Source organism: Scyliorhinus canicula, chromosome 17 (assembly GCF_902713615.1).
Source record: "Scyliorhinus canicula chromosome 17, sScyCan1.1, whole genome shotgun sequence".
In the NCBI taxonomy this organism is placed as follows: Eukaryota; Metazoa; Chordata; class Chondrichthyes; order Carcharhiniformes; family Scyliorhinidae; genus Scyliorhinus; species Scyliorhinus canicula.
Window position 1 is genome coordinate 50,804,118 of NC_052162.1, and position 21,069 is coordinate 50,825,186.

General features: G+C 45.5%; 1 protein-coding gene across 5 annotated transcripts in view; it reads left to right on the forward strand.

The window, feature by feature from the left end:
- The window catches only part of LOC119951755 (ADP-ribosylation factor-like protein 6), a 204,383-nt gene that overhangs the window by 115,170 nt on the left and 68,144 nt on the right, over positions 1-21,069 (forward strand). For all 5 annotated transcript variants that reach the window (XR_005457672.1, XM_038775083.1, XM_038775080.1 and 2 more), the window contains one exon: positions 14,453-14,542. Coding sequence is in view for 4 of the 5 variants with exons in the window: in XM_038775083.1 (XP_038631011.1) it covers positions 14,453-14,542 (90 nt within the window). In the remaining variant the exon portion in view is untranslated. Of the gene's footprint in view, positions 1-14,452; positions 14,543-21,069 lie in introns of those variants that run through there.

Sequence of the window (21,069 nt, forward strand, 5' to 3'; positions counted from 1 at the left end):
ACTAGCTGGAGGAGGAGGCTCCACAAATATCTGCGTCCTCAATTATGGGGGAGCGCAACACATCAGTGCAAAGGCAAGAGTGAAACACTTGCCTGTTTCTGTATTGTAACAATGTAGTATGTAAAACAGTTGAGCAGAAGGGAAAGCGAGGGTATTGAAAAGGTGAGACAAAGATGAACAGATCACATGAATAGATAAGGGAGAAAGAGAACAGTGGAACTGAGAGTGAAGAACAAAACAGGATGACTGGAAGGCTAGACAATGCGGAGGAGAAGACGAGCTAAGAAAGGCAAAGGGCATGATGAATCTGGGGGGGGGAGGGGGAGAAGAGAAAGGGAGGGCATAGGACTAGAGAGCGAAACAGATAAAGAGAAGACGACAATTTTACGGGCTGGGAACACCAAACGCGCAGGGCTGGTGATTCTTCTCAGACTCCTGGGTTTCCCAACATCACAGATGCCAATCTTCAGTCAGTTCAATTCAATTGATGTGATTTCACAAAACACAAAAGTGGGGATGTTCGCAGAGGCTTTGGTTTAATTTAGGTTTTGTTAATGAACCTTGATAATAAGGTCTTACAAACCTTGAAGTTAGAGATGGGTTAAAAGGGGCTGGAATTTCAGCGATTCTGGGGAAAAAAAACACACAGCAGAAAAACCTTATTGTTGCCGAGTAACAGTGATTCAGAAATGCACAGACAGAAAGAACAGTGTTGTGTTCTCTATTTTGCTTTACCTGGATGGCTCAAATGTGTAGTGTTGCATAAGGAACACAAAGCTTTGTTAACGAACAAAACTATAAATTTATTACACTACTAAGATTTGATCACATTCCTAAAGTAGAATGTTTCTCTATTAAACTATGCTATTTCTAACTAGCAAACTTTCTCAAGTAGAACTGCTCTTTCTCTCTCATGTCTCACTATCTTACCCAGCTCTTTCCTAACTCGTGACTTCCAAATTCCCTGAAGTCACATGATATATATATATATATATATATGACTATTCTGTGGTCCCCTCTTGTGGTAAGAAGCATTATCATTAATTTGTTGACTCTTTACAGCCCAGTCAATATATATATCATTACAAATAGGATATTGAGAGAAGGGGTGTTCAATGTGTGTGTTAGAGAAGCCAGGGATTTTAAGCTTGCAGAAGAAAAATTGTAAGGCGAGCAGAACAGTAGTTAACTGATTAATCAGTTATAAGACTCAGTAAAGTGATCAGTTTAGCAGAGGAAGATTGGGTTTAAGGAGCTAACTTATCTGCTCTACAGTTGAATAAACAGCATGTTCAGAGTGCTTCAGGGAGAGATACAAGTTGAATGAGAAGCATCACGTCAATGCCCTAGAATTTACTGGAAGAAAATTGAGACCGTGCGACCCTTGAGAACCTTTTGTGTCAAGCTGATAATAATTCTTCGCTCATTTATATGTCCGTAAAGATATTTTTGGGGTAAGGGAATAGCGGGAATTCGGATTGTATTGTGTTTTGTTATGGGCCAGGGTTTAGAGAACCCCAAAGTGTATCATGGAGTTCACCTGACCCACAACTTTTAATAGATTGTGCTATGGGGAGCACACGGCCCACTCTACAGGTGTGACAGAGCAGAAATGGAAAAGTATTTTTTAAAGCAAAACAATGTTTATTCTGTGAACTCAAGTTAACCCTTTTAAAACATAAACTGAACATCTTAGCAACCATTAATTCAAATACAACCCCCAATGAATACAACACTAAGTAATTCTTAAGCTGGCCTTTTAACATCCAGAAGACTTTAAAAAAAAAACTTTCAGCAGAAGCACATCAGGTTGAAGTCACTACTAAGAGCACTTATTAGTTTTAAAACACCAAAGGATCGATTTACATTCTTTATATTACAGAGAGAGACTCTTAGACACCTTCTTGCTGTGACTGTAGCTATCCAGCCCTGAAAACGATACTAAAACACACCCTGCAGCAAACAGCCTAAAACGAAAGTAAAAAGCTGACAGCCAGGCCAGCTCCACCCACTCTCTGACATCACTGCAGTAATAAACACCCATTTCTTAAAGGTACTCTCACATGACACCTACCCCAAGAAACAAAAATAAACCATTGCCTTCAAGATGGTTCCATTTTCCACCTTTTCACTTTCCTTTAAGAAATGCACACAGTAAATATAATTTTTTGTTTAAAAAAAAAAACAACACGCCAACAGGTACAACAAGATAGTCCATTTTTTGTTTTTCCTCCAACTGGAATACTTCTTAATTGACAGTCTTTTTGAACAAGAAGGTCTCTGCACGATCCATCCATTTCTCTACGCCTCGGCATTTCTCTTTAAAGTCAGGTACTTTAGTTCAATCTGATCACAGGTTCCCTTATAATTCTCCAACACAGGATCATTGGTTATTACAGCTTTCAGACAGTTGAAAGTCCGCTGTCCATTGACATTTTCGACATTTCTTCAGCAAGTCCATCAGTGGAGCAATCACGCCACAAAACATTTGCATGAATTTTCGATCAAATCCACTCATGCCAAGAAGTTGCATTATTTCCCTTTGTCTCGAGGGTATTGAAAACTCCTCAATAACTGTTGTTTTCACATCCCGTGTGACCATTCGACCCTGTCCGATTGTATGGCCAAGGAAAGTGACTTGGGCTTTTCCAAATTCACTTTTGGCTAGGTTTATCACTAAAGCCGCCTCCTGAAGTTGATCGAATATCTCCATCAGATGTTTTAAATGTTCTTTCCATGTCTGGCTGAAAATTACCAGATTGTCAATGTATACCGCACAATTGGGTAATCCTGAAACGACTTTGTTAGTTAACCGTTGAAATGTGGCTGGGGCGTTTTTAATGCCAAATGCTATAACTTTGAATTGGTATATACCATCTGGAGTCACAAAAGCTGAAATCTCCTTTGCCCTTTCGGATAAAGGTACCCGCCAGTAACCTTTAAGTAAATCCAGTTTTGAAATAAAAGTTGATTGTCCCACGTTCTCAATGCAATCCTCCAAACGTGGGATAGGATAAGAGTCCGTTCTTGTAACTGCATTAACCTTTCTATAGTCCACACACAACTGTTGGGTACTGTCTGGTTTAGGTACCATCACTGTGGGTGAGCTCCATTGGCTACAACCCACTTCAATTATGCCATTTTTAAGCATACTCTCAATCTCCTTGTTAACTCCTTGTGCCAATTTTAAAGGGTTAAGTCTGTGTGGATGTTTGATTGGAACAGCATTTCCCCCATCTGCATCATGTATAGCCATTTTAGTACTTCCCAATTTATGCCCACGTGATACCAATAACTCTTTCAGGTCAGTCCGTTTTTCGTCTGGAAGGTAACTCAACAATTTATTCAAATTTTTAAGAACATCCTCGTTTTCCAATTTAATTTGAGGTATGTCAAATTCATAGTCATCTGGATTTGGGTCGTCACTTTGAGTTAGAATCATTAAAACCTCCTCTTTCTCCCCTTCCCTTTCAAAGTACCTTTTAAGCATATTCACATGACACACTCGGTGATTCTTCCTTCTATCTGGTGTTTTTACCACATAATTCACCTCACTTAATTTCCTTTCAATCTGATAAGGTCCACAAAACCTTGCTTTTAAAGGTTCACCTTCCACTGGTAACAATACTAAAACTTTATCTCTACTGGCAAAACTATGAACTTTGGATTTCTTGTCCTCTACCCGTTTCATCACATTTTGTGGAATTTTTAAATGTTGTCTAGTCAATTCACCTGCTCTATTTAATCGTTCCCTAAAATTTGACACGTAATCCAATAATGTAATTTCTAATTTCTCACTCGCAAATTTTTCCTTAATCAATTTAAATGGTCCTCTTACCTCATGACCAAAAATTAGTTCAAAAGGGCAAAATTTGATTGACTCATTAGCTGCATCCCTAATTGCAAACAGTACAAATGGAATTCCTTTATCCCAATCCTCTGGATAACCTTGACAATAAGCCCTCAACATTGTCTTTAACGTCTGATGCCACCTTTCAAACGCTGCCTGCGATTCTGGGTGGTACGCAGTTGATATAAATTGTTTTATTCCTAAGCTGTCCATAACTTCTTTCAATAACTTGGTAAAATTTGATCCTTGATCCGATTGTATTTCTGTGGGTAGTCCATATCTAGTAAAGAATTGAAGTAACTCCATAATCTTTTTAGCTGTAATATTACGTACTGGAATGGCCTCTGGAAACCTAGTAGACACTTCCATTATAGTCAAAAGATATTGATTCCCACTTTTCGTTTTAGGAAGCGGTCCTGCGCAATCAATTAGGACCCGTATTAAAGGTTCCTCAAATGCTGGAATGGGTATTAAGGGCGCTGGTTTTATCACTGCTTGAGGTTTCCCTATCACTTGACATGTGTGGCATGACTGACAAAATTTAACTACATCTATATGTAGTCCAGGCCAATAAAAATGTTTTTGTATTTTAGCTTGAGTTTTCCTTATTCCCAAATGACCTCTCACTGGTACCTCATGTGCAACTCGCAACACCTCCTTTCGATACCCTACTGGCAATACTACTTGGTGAACATCTGCCCACTTTTCATCCGCCTCCATTTTCTCATCAAGACATCACTTTTACGGTAATATCATTCTGGTATACAGACAGATTCCTCTTCCGTTTATGCTTTCTGATACATCCATTTTATTTCTACATCTTTTTGTTGTAACTCCACCAATTTTCCTGAACTGAAAATATCCGCTTCATCCTCTACCTGTTTTTTCCAACCATCTGATCAAAAATCATTTCTGATAATTGCACTTCAACTTCACACTTGATTTTCTCCTCTTGTCTTAACCTGTGACTTTGAGACCTTGTTACTACACAATCCGGAAAAATCCCAGGATATTCGCCCTTCAACACTTCAGTTGTCTAATTTTCCACTGGCTTTTCAACCACAATCGGCATCACTCCCACCTGCGTTCCAGTTATATCATTACCCAAGATAAACTGTATTTTTGGACAAGATAGTTTCTCTATTACGCCTACTACCACTACACCACTCTTCACTGGACTTTCTAACTTTGCTTTATATAATGGAACACTACTCCTTTCACCCTGAATTCCTCACCTTTTCTAGCAACATTCTTCCAAAACTACATAACTCCTCATCTCTTGCCATTACAGATTGACTAGCTCCCATATCTCTTAAAATTGTGACTTCTTTACCTGCTCCTCCTGATACACATGAGTAAACTTTATCCACACAAGTAAATTCTTGAACGTGATCTGGCACCTTCGTATCAATCACCTCTTGATCAGGCTGTTCAATCTTTTGCACCTCCTTCGCTTCACTTGGGCTTTCCTTTACCACTTCAACAAACCCCACTGTCTTATCCTGTTTTACCATATCAACTTTCCCAGTGCTTTTCTTCAACCACCAACACTGTGACTTTACATGGCCTAGTATAAAACATTTGAAACTTTTCATATCTCTTCCACCCTCCTGGATTTCATTTTTAATCTGAGGTACACTCCTTATTATCTCCCATCAGATCACCTTTACTTTTACCACTTGAGTATTTCTCATGTCCCCAGTTTCTATCCCTCACAGGCTGAAACTGATGTTGGAAACCAAGCTTTGATTTATGAACTAATTCATAATCATCTGCCATTTTTGCTGCTAATCTCGCAGTTTTAACCTCTGTTCTTCCACATGAGTCCTCACTACATCAGGAATTGAATTTTTAAACTCCTCCAAAAACATAATTTCTCAGAGCTTCATAGGTTTGGTCTATTTTCAAAGCCCTTATCCACCTATCAAATTACTCTGATTGAGCCTTTCAAACTCCATGTATGTTTGACCAAATTCTTTCCTTAAGTTTCGAAACCTTTGTCTGCAGGCTTCAGGCACTGGTTCATATGCATCTAAGATGGATTTTTTTCACCTCCTCATAGGTCCCAGATACCTCCTCCGGTAGTGATGCAAACACTTCACTAGCCCTACCTATCAGCTTTGTTTGAATCAGTAGTACCCACATGTCCTGTGGCCATTTTATTTGTTTAGCCATCTTCTCAAATGAAATGAAAAAGACTTCCACTTCCTCGTCAAACCTTGGCAATGCTTGGACATATTTAAATAGATCCCCACCAAGCCTTTGACTTTTTTTTTGAAGTTTTTTATTTAACACAAATTTGTTACAGTTACAAAGCGATAAATGGCCCTGTGCAAAGAGCCTTAACATAGTGAAAACGAACAGTGGGAAAGAATAAACATGTTAATAAATGTTGAAACCAAAAATCCTTCCATACGGCACTTTCCCTGCCAGCTCTGTTTACCCATGCCACACGTATTCCACTACACTAAGCTAACGTGGCCCTAACCCTCTTCTCCCCCCCCCCCCCCGCCTGGTCTCCCCTACTCCCCCAGGCCTGGCCTGCCAGGTCAGCCCTGCGCTTGGCCCTAGCTCGCCCCGCCCCCCCTCCGATCTCCCTGGTGCCCCCTGACCTACGCTAGTCACACTGACCCCTGCCCTTGGCGCCTACCTGTCTCCCGTCCCAGCGCTCAGGCCCTCCCCCCACCCACCAGGGACCAATTAACCTAATTGTATCCCACCAAGCCCTTTCAAGTCCCGTGACTAGCCCCTAGCCCATCCCCCCATCAGAGGCCCCGATCTCGCACCAGAAGGTACCAAGCACAGGCCCCCCCCCCCCCCCCATTGCGATCCCCCCAAAGGACCCTAAACAGTGCGCCCTCCAACCCCCACTCTCTGTCCAGGCTGAAAACAATCTTAGATAAAACATTACAGTACAGGATAGTTTAACAAACCGCCGCCACACAAAATGTCTGAAAGCCCCGAGTCCTTTAGTTCCAGTCCAGCTTCTTTTTCTTAGTAAAAGTCCTAGTCAGAGCAACTTTAAGTTAACAGGCCGCCGCCACTGTACAGCACTGAAAGAACTCAGTGCCCATTAGTTCAAGTCCAGCTTCTTGTCTTTAATAAAGGTCCAAACCTGTTCTGGTGTCTCAAAGTAGTAGTGGAGTTCCTCAAACGTAACCCAAAGCTTTGCAGGATATAGCATTCCAAACCTCACCTCCTTTTTGTAGAGGGCTGCCTTTACCTTGATGAATCCTGCACGCCTCTTGGCCAGCTCCGGTCCCAAGTCCTGGTAAATGCGCACCTCGCAGTTCTCCCATCTGCTGCTCCCCTCCACCTTGGCCCATCGCAGCACACGTTCCCTGTCAGCAAGCCGGTGAAAGCGGACCACCAAGGCCCTCGGTCGGTCGCCCATCCTGGGCTTCCTTGCGGGGGCTCTATGTGCCCCATCCAACTCCAGGGGTCGAGGGAAGGCCTCCGGTCCCATCAGCGCCTCAAGCATACCCGTCACGTATGCGCCCACATCCGACCCCTCGCAGCCCTCGGGGAGGCCAACGATTCTTAAATTCTGCCTCCTGGCTCTGTTCCCCAGCTCTTCAAGCTGCTCCTGCATCCTTCTCTGACGGGCGTTCAGCTCCTCCACCTCGTGCTCCAGCTCCGTTATCATGCCCTCCTGACTGGAGAGCTTCGCCTCGACCTCCCTGAGCGCCTTCCCTTGGGCCGCCTGTGTCTCGACCATTCGGTCCATCACCGCTCTCATCGGGTCCAGCGTGTCCCTCCTCAGCTCGGCGAAGCAGTTCTTGAAAAACTCCATCTGCTCCTCCCTTGGCCAGTGAGCCTCCGCTCCTCGGTCCCCGCCGTCCGCCATGCTTGGCCGCCCGGCCTGGGTTCCCCGCTGCTCCCGCTTCGATCCTTGCCGCTCCACTCGACCGCTTTTGGTCCAGCCGCCCATACCCCGGGAAGAAAGCCTCTTCCCTGTCGTCTCCTCCACCGATTCAGGCTGCCAGGTACCTAAAAAGTCCGTAAACAAAGGTCCGTTTGCCCATCTCGGGCGGGAGCGATCCGACCTGCGACCTGCCTCCTCGAGGGCGCCACCGGAAGTCCCCCCAAGCCTTTGACTTTGACGCTCTTTCTCACTATCCTCATTACTAGCAGCCAAATGTATGTTTCCCCTTACGTCTGCCAATTTGAGTTGGCTGTCATGTTTCATGGCCATTTTCTGAAATTCAAACTCTCTCTCTTTATCTTTTCAAAGAACAAAGAAATGTACAGCACAGGAACAGGCCCTTCGGCCCTCCAAGCCCATGCCGACCATGCTGCCTGACTGAACTACAATCTTCTACACTTCCTGGGTCCATATCCCTCTATTCCCATCGTATTCGTGTATTTATCAAGATGTCCCTTCAATGTCACTGTCGTCCCTGCTTCCACCACCTCCTCTGGCAGCGAGTTCCAGGCACCCACTACCCTCTGTGTAAAAAAACTTGCCTCGTACATCTACTCTAAACCTTGCCCCTCGCATCTTAAACCTATGCCCCCTAGTAATTGACCCCTCTACCCTGGGGAAAAGCCTCTGACGATCCACTCTGTCTATGCCCCTCATAATTTTGTAGACCTCTATCAGGTCGCCCCTCAACCTCCGTTGTTCCAGTTAGAACAAACCGAGTTTATTCAACCACTCCTCATAGCTAATGCCCTCCATACCAGGCAACATCCTGATAAATCTCTTCTGCACCCTCTCTAAATCCTCCACATCTTTCTGGTAGTGTGGCGACCAGAATTGAACACTATACTCCAAGTGTGGCCCAACTAAGGTTCTATACAGCTGCAACATCACTTGCCAATTCTTATACTCAATGCCCCGGCCAATGAAGGCAAGCATGCTGTATGCCTTCTTGACTACCTTCTCCACCTGTGTTGCCCCTTTTAGTGACCTGTAGACCTGTACACCTAGACCTCTCTGACTTTCAATACTGTTTAGAGTTCTGCCATTCACTGTATATTCCCTACCTGCATTAGACCTTCCAAAATGCATTACCTCACATTTTTCCGGATTAAACTCCATCTGCCATCTCTCCGCCCAAGTCTCCAAACGATCCAAATCCTGCTGTATCCTCTTGACAGTCCTCATCACTATCCCCTGATCTGTATTTGCCTTTCTCTTTCTTTTTGTTCTGCTTGGGCTATTCTTTCTTTTCTCCTTTCTTCTCTCTCCTTTTCTTTTTCCTCCCTCTCTCTTTTTCCTCTCTTTCGTATTCAAGCTGCTTAATTCTTTCTCATGTTCCAATTGTTTAATTTGTAACTGAATTTTTGCCATTTCCAATGAGTCAAACTGTATCTCAGGCAACTTTAAATGCTTAGCCACCGCCATAATTACCTGGCAAAATGTGAAAAGATGAGGTAATGCTAACTGCACTGTTTTTGCCAAATCTTAACAGTCTGCTTTTAGTCTCTGTCCGTAAGGTACTGCGTGTGACCGTCTCCACCCCCAAAAACTTCTGAGCCTCTGAAAGAGCCATTGTCCACAACACACTCCCCACTTAAACTAGAATATCACACCTGATAAGCAACCACAATATACTCACCCCACAAAGTCTTTAAGTTCACTAAGCCAATCCAATAGAAAGAGGTTTGCATCTGATCCTCGTCGACCGCTGGAGAGGTGGTGGAGAGGATGACGGTGTCTTGACAGGTGAGTGGGAGGTGTGATTGGTGGCCTCGTCTTTCGAGGTGTCTGGAGGTGGCAATTCGACATGTGGAAATGGAGGGGAAAGTGGTTGTGGGCGAGCAACTTTTCGCAGTTCATTGAGTTCACCTGACCCATAACTTTTAATAGATTGTGGTATGGGGAGCACACGGCCTACTCTACAGGTGCAGTACAGCAGAAATGGAAAAGTATTTTTTAAAGCAAAACAATGTTTCTTCTATGAACTCAAGTTAACCTTTTTGAAACATACAGTGAACATCTTAGCAACCATCAATGCAGACACAACCCCCAAAGAATACAACACTAAATAATCCTTAATAACTTCCCAAACAACATCCAGAAGACAAAAGAAACACCTTTTAACAGAAGCACATTATGTTTACATTCATTACTGAGAACATTTATAATTCTGAATTCACCAAATGATCAAGAGATAGTCTTTTCATGGCAGAGATCAACAGTACACCTGCTCTGTCTGGCTTCAGCTCCAACACTGAAAACGAAACTAAAACACACCCTGCAGCAAACAGCCTAAAACAAAAGTAAAAAGCTGACAGACAGCCCAGCTCCACCCACTCTATGATATCACTGCAGTAATAAACATCCATTTCTGAAAGGTACTCTCACTACAGATACTTATATGCACACCGATTTATAAACACCCATTTCTTAAAGGTACTCTCACATGACAGTTTGTGTTTGGTTCTTTCCAACCTTTTTGCCTTGTGTAGAATAGTTCACTTTTCTTATTTGTATTCGATCAATAACTTTCCTCATGCTTTCTATCAGTTTGGTATCTAACTTGCGCAGTATTAAAAGAACCTGGGATTGCAACAATTGTACAAATATTCAGCACAATTTATGACTCTGGTATTGTAGCCATCCATGTGCAGAGGCAGCGAGCCCTGAATTCATTCAGGTTTGGTGTCAATTTTACTTGCCACTTAAATGCCAGACAATGGCGATTTCCAATAAGAGAGTATCTAACCGCCTCCCTTTGGCATTCAATGGCATTGCCATTGCTGATTCCCTCATCAACATCCTGGTAGTTATATTGACCAAAAACTGAACTGGATCAGCCATATAAATATCTGTGACTACAAGATGAGGTCAGAATTGGGGAATTTTGCAGGGAGTAACTCACCATCTGACTCTCTAAAGGCTATCGCTATCTACCAGGCAGACCTCACTTGCCTGGATGAGTGCAGCTCCAACAACACTCTAGAAGCTCAACAACATCTGGGACAATGCAACCCATTTGATTGGCGCTCCTTCCTCCACCTTATACATTTACTTCCACCAAAGAAGAACAACAGACACAAATGAAAAGAGAGAAGGGGGAGAGCAAGGAGGGAGCTCAATCATACCTAACACGAAACAGTGTAGGTAGCACCATGCCACCCAACAGGTCCAGGTTGGAAGATCCAACGAACAACGAAGACAAGTCAGATAGCAAGAAGGCGAGGCGGAGGAAAGGGTGTGTTGGGAGCAGGAGGCCTAGCCAAAACTAGACACTTGCTGAGAAATGTAAATTGTAACTGATGTGTATAATGAATGGTACCTGATGTATATAGTTCCTGTGTATGTTCAGGTTCATCTTTGCTTTGTATTAAAAGAAAAACAAAAAAACAACATCCACTGCCACTGATGCACCGTGGCAGCAGTGTGCACCATTTCCAAGATGCACTGCGGTAACTCACCAAGGCTCCTTCAATAGCACCTGTGACCTCTACCACCAAAAAGGACAAGGGCAGCAAATGCATAGGAACACCATCTTCATTTTCACATCAAGCCACACACCATCCTGATTTGGAACTATGTCACCAATCCTTCACTGTCGCTGGGTCAAATTTCTGGGACTCCCTTCCGAACAACACTGTGGGTGTCCCTACACTACCAGGACTACAGTGGTTCAAGAGGGGGGGGGGGGGGGGGGGGGGGGTGGGGGCTCCCCACCACCTTCTCATAGGTAATTAGTGAAAGGCAATAAATGGACCATCAGCAATGCCCACATTCCATGAACAAATACGTTTTTTAAAAAACTTGCCTTCTCTGTTAGCATCTTTGGTTATTCAAGGGCCGCAAAACCATTCATTATGCTGTGACTTTACTATGCGGCAGGGCGAGGAGGCAGACTCCAAAGTCTACCTCAGGCTGAAAATGGATCAAACCCTGCACTGTTAGCAATATTCTGAGCTACATGTTAGTCACCTAACCAACAGAATTCATGGATTCCTTGCCACAGAAGTAACTTAAGAGGCTGGAAAAGTTCAACAACTGACAAAAAGGTCCACAGTCTCGTAAATTAGAGCTTGGCACAAGACAAGGAGCGAAAGCAGTTGCCACCTTGGTCATAACACAACATCTGTTAAGCTCAGGGCGTCAGGACTTGCCGTGTTTACCATAGACCAACTTGATTGTTGCTATTGCCAGCAACGTTATTTCTTAGAGCAGCACGGTAGCATAGTGGTTAGCACAATTGCTTCACAGCTCCAGGGTTCCAGGTTCAATTCCAGGCTTGGGTCACTGTCTTTGCGGAGTCTGCACATTCTCCCCCTGTGTGCGTAGGTTTCCTCCGGGTGCTCCGGTTTCTTCCCACAGTCCAAAGATGTGCAGTTTAGGTGGATTGGCCATGCTAAATTGCCCTGAGTATCCAAAATTGCCCTTAGTGTTGGGTAGGGTTACTGGGTGATGGGGATAGGGTGGAGGTGTGGGCTTGGGTAGGGTGCTCTTTCAAAGAGCCGGTGCAGACTTGATGGGCTGAATGGCCTCCTGCACTGTAAATTCTATGATTCTTTGGGCTAGTTAAAGGGAAGTGAAATAGAAACAGGAAATGCTCAGCAGGATAGGCAGGATTTGTGGACAAAGAAACAGTTGATGTTCAGCAAATGCTGTTTTTCAGTTTTCCATAATCTATCTTTCCATTTTGTCAAAGCTGGCGGTGGTGTGCACAACGTGATTGTATTTGAAGAAGTAAATTGATTTATGTGGCCTAACCTATTGAAAGGCTGCCAAGCTATTTTGCTCTTCCCAAGAAGTGGAGATAGTTGACAGCTTCAAATTCCTAGGTGTGCACATTACCAACAATCTGTCCTGGTTCCACCCATGTTGACACTGCGACCTAGAAAGCACAACATTTCCCCTACTTCCTGAGGAAACGAAGGAAATTTGGCATGTCCACATTGACTGTTACCACTTTTTACTGATGCACCATAGAAAGCATCCTATTTGGCTGCATCACAACCTGGTATGGCAACTACTTGGCACAAGACCCTGAGAAACTACAGAGAGTCATGAACATAGTCCATCACGTGAAACCGCCTCCCATCCATTGATTCTGTCTATACCACATGCTGCCTTGGGAAAGTGGGCAGCATAATCAAAGACCCATCACACCCGGGTTATACTTTCTTCCACTTCTTCTATCGGGCAGGAGATACAAAAGTCTGAGGACACACATAACAGGTTCAAAAACAATTTCTTCCCCGCTTTACCAGACTCCTGAATGACCCTCTTATGGACTGATCTGATCTCTCCACGCATTTTCTCTATGGAGTAATACTACACTCCGTATGCTTCATCCGATGTCCGTGACTATGTATTTACATTGTGTATTTGTCGTATGTTTTTTCATACTTTATATTGTGCCTCGATACCTCAAATCAAATCAGCAGGCAAATTCTTTCACGAGAAAGTAAACAGTAAACTGACTTCAACATTTAATATAGATTAATTTTGTTCTGGGAGACTACATGGTTCCAAGGATTTTAAAAAATGGCTTTTCATCTCGTAGGCTCTGGATTCAAGTGTAAATGTACTTTTCTAAAACTTTCCTCCATTTGCTGGCTGCAACAATCGTATAAGAAATAAATGTGGGCATCGTAATTCACTTTCTAAGTGTGGATCCAACTTCCAGTGTAGACAATTGGAGGCAATCTTATTAGGAAGCCACAGGCTGACTGGCAACACACTTATCGGTAGTGTCCTATTGGGCTTAAGAGTGAGACCCATTTTGTCAAGTCACTGTATCTAACTGCATATTGCCCTGGGGCCAGTTTAGCACTGTTTGGCAGGACAGCTGGTTCGTGATGCAGAGCAAAGCCAACAGCACGGGTTCAATTTCCGTACCGTCTGACATTCATGAAGACACCACCTTCTCAACCTCTCCCCTCGCCTGAGGTGTGATCATCCTCAGGTTAAATCACCACCAGTCAACTCTTCCCCCTTTAAGGGAAAGCAGCCTATGATCATCTGGGATTATGGCGACTTTATTTGTCCCAGTAATGCTTGATGAGACTAGATTCCTGCAGTTCGCATGATTCATTCCTGAACACACCATTTTGTTACTAATCAAAAATCTGCTACTGGTGTCATTACGTTCTTAATGATGCAGGGTTTGGAACTGTATGGGAGCAAACAGACTTGAGTCCATGTATGCAAATAGCTGAGAGCTACCGCACATCAACAAAAAGAAAAGAAAATGACTCATGACCTGTGAGTCATGGTCTTCGGAGTTGAGACTTGATCAAATACCTTCTGGAGTATGCCGCATTGGACACAATCCAGAAAAGATATATTAGCCCTGGATGTGATGTGGTTCAGATTCTGCCAAATTATGTTGATGTTCAAAACATTAAATTATGAATATGGACCTTCGTTTGTATTCCCTTGTTTATAAAGTTAAAGGGTCATCAAATTGAGGTCTGTAAAATGATACAGATTAAATTGGATCGATGCAGAGAAACCATTTTCTCTGGTCTATCTCATATAAGGGGCACAATCTTTAAATTCGAGCTCGGAGGGAAATTTGGAAGCATTTTTTCTTGCACCGATGATAGTGGGAATTTGGAACTCTGTATCCCACTACTGGGAATTGAAGTTCTGCTGTCCATAATCTGTTGTAATCTGTTTTTCAGGGAATGCAGCCACACCTGGTGGCCCTTCTCTTGCTGTATAAAATCCATGCACCTGAATATGTTTCTTTGACACTTCCTGGAAAACCCAAGGTATGTGTTGTCTTTATGTTATTTTTAAATCTTAAAATTTATCAATCAATATAAAATTCAGGGATTCAGTTGGTTATTCTATTGGTGGTTTTAGCCAACTTTGTCCTATGCAAAGGATTCTTTTCTTTTGAGGTACTCTTTCACAATAGTTGAGTTTGAAATCTTTACTTATGATTGCTTTCTTGGCTACTCGGAAATTTTAAATTTCTGAAAGACAAATGTGTTGTGGGTTTTTTAATTGATTTTTAAAATTCATGTTCTTTGTATATTGATACTCAGGTCTCTTGTAGATAAGGAATTTGGAATTTTAAATAAATTATCAAATAGGCAATATATCACTTTGAACAAAAGTATGTGCCTCAGATTTCCCTCTTATAGATACTGTTGTGAGAGCAGATTTGTGTCTAAGTTTAAAAGCCTGTTGTTTACGAACATGAGCTTTTGATCGCATCTAAAATAAATATGCTGGAACCTTGAAGTTATTAACTGATACCTAAAAAATTATACATAGGAAGAGCACAATTATGGATGTGCTATTGACAGAATTTTGTTCCCTGAAATATTACCTTTCAAAGTACTAATTTTGCAAAAAATTAATTGCAATGTTGTATAATGACTACAATGTTATACCTACACAGTGCGCTACTTTTGTGTTAACGCTAGCCTATTTTGCATTCACAAAGTCTATTTGTTTTTTTTTATTTTTTATTTTTTTAATAAATTTAGATTACCCAATTATTTTTTACAATTAAGGGGCAATTTAGCATGGCCAATCCACCTACTCTGCACATTTTTGGGTTGTGGGGGCGAAACCCACGCAGACACGGGGAGAATGTGCAAACTCCACACGGACAGTGACCCAGAGCCGGGATCGAACCTGGGACCTCAGCGCCGTGAGGCGGTTGTGCTAACCACTAAACCACCGTGCTGCCCTAAAGTCTATTTGTTTGAAGTATACCATTTATGATCAACGTAGGCAATTAGTAAGAGACGTTTGTAGATTGGAAGGTACTTCTAACTCCAGATGAGGGAAGGATGTATGAACAAATGTTATTTTCTGATCATAGAATCACTACAGTGCAGAAGGAGGCCATTTGGCCCATCAAGTCTGCACTTTCCTCTTCCCTCCGCCCGCCCCCATCCCCATAACCTCAACTAACCTTGAACACTAAAGGGCAATTCAGTATGCTCAGTCTTTTTTTAAAACTTAGAGTACCCAATTCATTTTTTCCAATTAAGGGGCAATTTAGCATGGCCAATCCACCTAGCCTGCACATCTTTGGGTTGTGGGGGCAAAACCCACACAAACACGGTGAGAATGTGCAAGCTTCACACGGACAGTGACCCAGAGCTGGGATCGAACCTAGGAGCTCGGCGGCATGAAGCAGCAGGCTAACCGACTGCGCCACCGTAGCATGCTCAATCTACCTAACCTGCACACTTTTGGACTGGGGAGAAAACTGGAGCACCCGGAGGAAACCCACACTCATACAGGGAGAATGTGCAAACTCCGCACTGTCTAGCAAGGTCGGAAGCAAACACTGGTCCTTGGTGCTGTGAGGCAGCAGTGTAACCCTTTATGAAATTTTGAAATAGTTTCTGATATTTTGAAATATGCCATCAGGTTGTTATGGTCCCACGCCTTTGATATGGATGTATATTGTATTGGAATGCAAAAACAAAGTGAATTACTTGTATTGTGCAGAATAAAATAGTGTTAAAATGAATCCTAGGGATCTAAAAACTATGGAAAATTCATATCCCTGAATTGTTGTCTTGGAGATATGATTTATATTACTAGGTCCTTTTACTCCTGCAACCTGTTTCCAAGTGAGAGAGATAATGGGTGCGATTGAGCAGAAAAAATTCTCAGTGTGGTAGCGAGCCGGAACTGCCGCGAGCGTCACCAGTATCAAATGTTAATTGGTCCGCTTAACGAGGCCCCATGGGCCTCATGCCGCAAATGGTAGTCCCGCCGGCTGATTCACCAGTACCACACCTGTCAACTCCTCGCTAACAAGGGGGAGCAGCACTTAAACCGATCCCGCAGAGCAAAACCCACACAGCATGCAGCCATGCCACTGAGGAGACCGACCCCACGATTCAGGGATTCGAGTCCAGGCGGGATGCCATGTTTCCCCCAAGGATCTCGGAGGGTCAGTCACAGGGCAGCCAATGTTGCCTGGGAGGACGTGGCAGTGGCCATCAGCCTTGGGAGCGTCATCAGGAGGACTGGCACCCATTTTCCTAAGAAAATCGGCAACCTCCACCAGACTGCACGGGTGAGTAGGCACGGCCCCCTGGCACTGCCTTGACCAGCAGTGCTGTCCACATCTTCCCCGCCACCTCACAATGCATGAAGTGTGCAGCTCCTGATGCCCTCTGGGTCACTGCAGGAGATGTTGGCCCACAGCAGAATCGAGAGGGTCCAGAAGAAGGGAGGGATACCGGACATGGGAGTCTCCACCCCCTATGAGGAACGGGCCTTGGAGGTCGCAGGGGTATCACGCATAGACATAGACGTTGGCATATGGCACAGAAGTGAGGATCCATTGACCACTATCCAGATGACCAATCACACGTGAGTTGTTGATGATCCTTCCCTCTCATTCATTGTCCATTTCCCTGCATGATCTCCATCTGATGGTGCTGACCTGTCTGGGGCAGCCCTCCCACTTCCCAAGAAAAGACTTTGGAGGGAATATGAGGAAACTACCATAGATGCATCACAACTGTCAACTCCACCCTCCACCAGTGCCGAGAGACAGACTTCAGTGGCGAATGTAGTGCACAGGTCTCTGGGGCACAATCTGGTGAGCACCACACAGTTGCTGATGCATAGAACATAGAACATAGAACGATACAGCGCAGTACAGGCCCTTCGGCCCTCAATGTTGCACCGACATGGAAAAAATCTAAAGGCCATCTAACCTACACTATGCCCTTATCATCCATATGCTTATCCAATAAATTTTTAAATGCCCTCAATGTTGGCATGTTCACTACTGTTGCAGGTAGGGCATTCCACGGCCTCACCACTCTTTGCGTAAAAAACCCACCTCTGACCTCTGTCCTATATCTATTACCCCTCAATTTAAGGCTATGTCCCCTCGTGCTAGCCACCTCCATCCGCGGGAGAAGGCTCTCGCTGTCCACCCTATCTAACCCTCTGATCATTTTGTATGCCTCTATTAAGTCACCTCTTAACCTTCTTCTCTCTAACGAAAACAACCTCAAGTCCATCAGCCTTTCCTCATAAGATTTTCCCTCCATACCAGGCAACATCCTGGTAAATCTCCTCTGCACCCGTTCCAAAGCTTCCACGTCCTTCCTATAATGAGGCGACCAGAACTGTACGCAATACTCCAAATGCGGCCGTACTAGAGTTTTGTACAACTGCAACATGACCTCATGGCTCCGGAACTCAATCCCTCTACCAATAAAGGCCAACACACCATAGGCCTTCTTCACAACCCTATCAACCTGGGTGGCAACTTTCAGGGATCTATGTACATGGACACCGAGATCCCTCTGCTCATCCACACTACCAAGAATTTTACCATTAGCCAAATATTCCGCATTTCTGTTATTCTTTCCAAAGTGAATCACCTCACATTTCTCCACATTAAACTCCATTTGCCACCTCTCAGCCCAGCTCTGCAGCCTATCTATGTCCCTCTGTAACCTGCAACATCCTTCCGCACTGTCTACAACTCCACCGACTTTAGTGTCGTCTGCAAATTTACTCACCCATCCTTCTGCGCCCTCCTCTAGGTCATTTATAAAAATGACAAACAGCAACGGCCCCAGAACAGATCCTTGTGGTACGCCACTCGTAACTGAACTCCATTCTGAACATTTCCCATCAACTACCACTCTCTGTCTTCTTTCAACTAGCCAATTTCTGATCCACATCTCTAAATCACCCTCAATCCCCAGCCTCCGTATCCACATCAGGTGGAGGCAGGAACATCCACGGGAGACTGCAGTTGAGGGTCTGCAGGCTCCCAGGACCCAGCTGTGTCCTAGTCAGATCCTGATTCGCTCACCAGATTTACCCAGAGTTGCTGCAGTCGATGGGGTGCAGCTGTGAGATTCAGAGGGGGGTGTCTATGACCCTCCAGCTTCGTAGCCAATTGGAGGAGTCCCAAAGGCTATGGGCGTAGGAGATTTCACGGCAATGCGTGACACCGAGGTTAACACTGCTCGGGTGAGAACCGGAATGAGAGTCTGGTGCATGATGTTGGCAGCACGAGTTGAGGTGTCCAAGGCATAGCTCAGTCAGAGACAGCCATGGCTGAGGGGCGTGGCAGCATGTCCAAGTCACTGGAGGACGTATCCCAGCCTCGGCTGGGCATTGCTGAAGCACACCAGATCATGGTCCCAGTCACTGAGTGGATTGGCATCATGGTGCATACATTGGGGTGCTACCAGGGTTGGCAGAGCAAGGTGACACGGGCATCTGCAGCCCCTCCGACAACCATGCTTCTTGGAGTCAGCCTCCAGAACAGGGTGGCAAAGCGAGGCATGTGCCACTGGCAAGTGGGCTAAGGTCCTCAGCCTCTCTCTCTCTCTCTCTCTCTCTCTTCCCCCCCCCCCCTTCCCCCCCCCCCCCCCCCCCCAAGGCGTGCAACGTGCAGATGATGGGTGTGAGCACGCTCTCAGCAGACAGGCATAGACCATGGCATAGATTGAGGACCACCAGCGCTCAGCTCACAGCGGGTCATCACCCACCTACCTTTTACAGTGACACTGGAGACACAGGCCCATTACCCTGGAGTGATGTATCACAGACCCAGGTGGGGTGGATGGGGGCACGGTAACATGGGGAGGGTGGGTGATGAGGGAACGGGTTTGGTGCGACGGTGGGTGATGAGTTGGGAGTGAGATGACAGATGAAGCCACGTCCTATGAGAGGATGAGGGCTTCCCTGGCCCTCCGGGCATGCTGGCCCCTTGCTATTGCCGCATGTCATCCATCCTTCGGCTGGTCCTACGGGTCCTCGGGCTCGTCCTACAGCCCCACCTGGTCCAGTGCCTCCTCATCGTCCTCCACTGAGGTGGCTGCATATTCCTCCACCTCCAGCACATCGCTCTGCTGCTGTGCCAGGTTGTGCAGGGCACCGCAGACCACTACAAAGCAGAGGTGACCCTCTGTGGGGGGTGTATTGCAGCGCACCACCAGAGTGGTTGAGGCATCAGAACTGCATGTGGAGCAGTCCAATGCACCACTCGATGACTGCCCGGGTGGCCACATAGGCCTCGCTGTTTCAGGTCTCCCCATCGGGCATTGGCAAAGCCATCATTCGCCATGTCCTAAGCAGGTAGCCCCTTATCCCCCCCCCAGAGCCGACCGGCCATTCTGGGATGGTCCTCAAAGGGGCTGGGGATATTCCAATTGCCCCAGGATGTAGCTGTCACATACACTCCCTGGGAAGCGTGCACACATGTGCATGATCCAGAGTTGGAGAGCTGAGGGATCTCTGCCTGGGCACCCTGTTGGCTTTGGTCCAGGTCGAAATTTATGTAGTTAACTGCCCAGGCAATTATGGACGCAATTATGGGTTGTAACTTGTGCAGTGCTGCACAAGTCTCCGCTCGAGCCCTGGAATGATCCTGAGGTGTAAGGGTTGAGGGATGCGGTGACCTTAACGGCCACCGGGAGTGGGTACTGCTCCAGGTGGTGCCAAGTCTGCAAGGCACTGTACCCTTATTAAGGCGGAGCCTCCTATAGCACACGCTGTCCATCAACTATTTGAAAGACCAGCGACGCCTGTACAGCTTGGGTCGTTACCAGCCTCCCCTCTGGGTCCCTCCTTTTTAAAAAAAAATTTAGATTACCCAATTATTTTTTCCAATTAAGGGGCAATTTAGAGTGGCCAATCTACCTATCCTGCACATCTTTGGGTTGTGGGGGTGAAACCCACGCAGACACTGGGAGAATGTGCAAACTCCACACGGACAGTGACCCAGGGCCAGGATTCGAATCCAGGTCCTCAGCGCCGTAGGCAGCAATGCTAACCACTGTGCCACCGTGCTGCCCCCTCTGGGTCCGAAGGGCGGCTGGGTCTTCAATGTGTGGGGCTGGGCCCTGTATGTGGGCTGCTGTCTCGAGCCTGTCGCACTGCTGCCCCTGCCTTCTCCAGCATCTGCCCCTTGGCCTGCCAGCAGCACCACGAGGGCACCTTCTGCGGTGTCCAAGATATCATCCATTTTGTGTAATATCTGGAAGGAATTGGAGAGGATGAGAAACTGACTACCAGCAATGGCTTCCATCCCTGGACCATCCAGCCCCCAATGGCTGCTTGCCCAATCCCAACATCCCTAGCCGTCCCTCAGGGTGTCATCCAACCAGCCCTTCCCACACATCCCTGGCCACAGCAGCGGCCCTCAGACCCTGTAGCCCAGACACGCTCGTAGCGTATCCTGGACCGGGCGCTGGTTCCCTCGTCGCTGCACGCACCCACCCTCTGGTTCCAGGAATGTCCCCAGTGCTGAGGCCTAGCCCCTGGGTGTTCAGATGTTGGC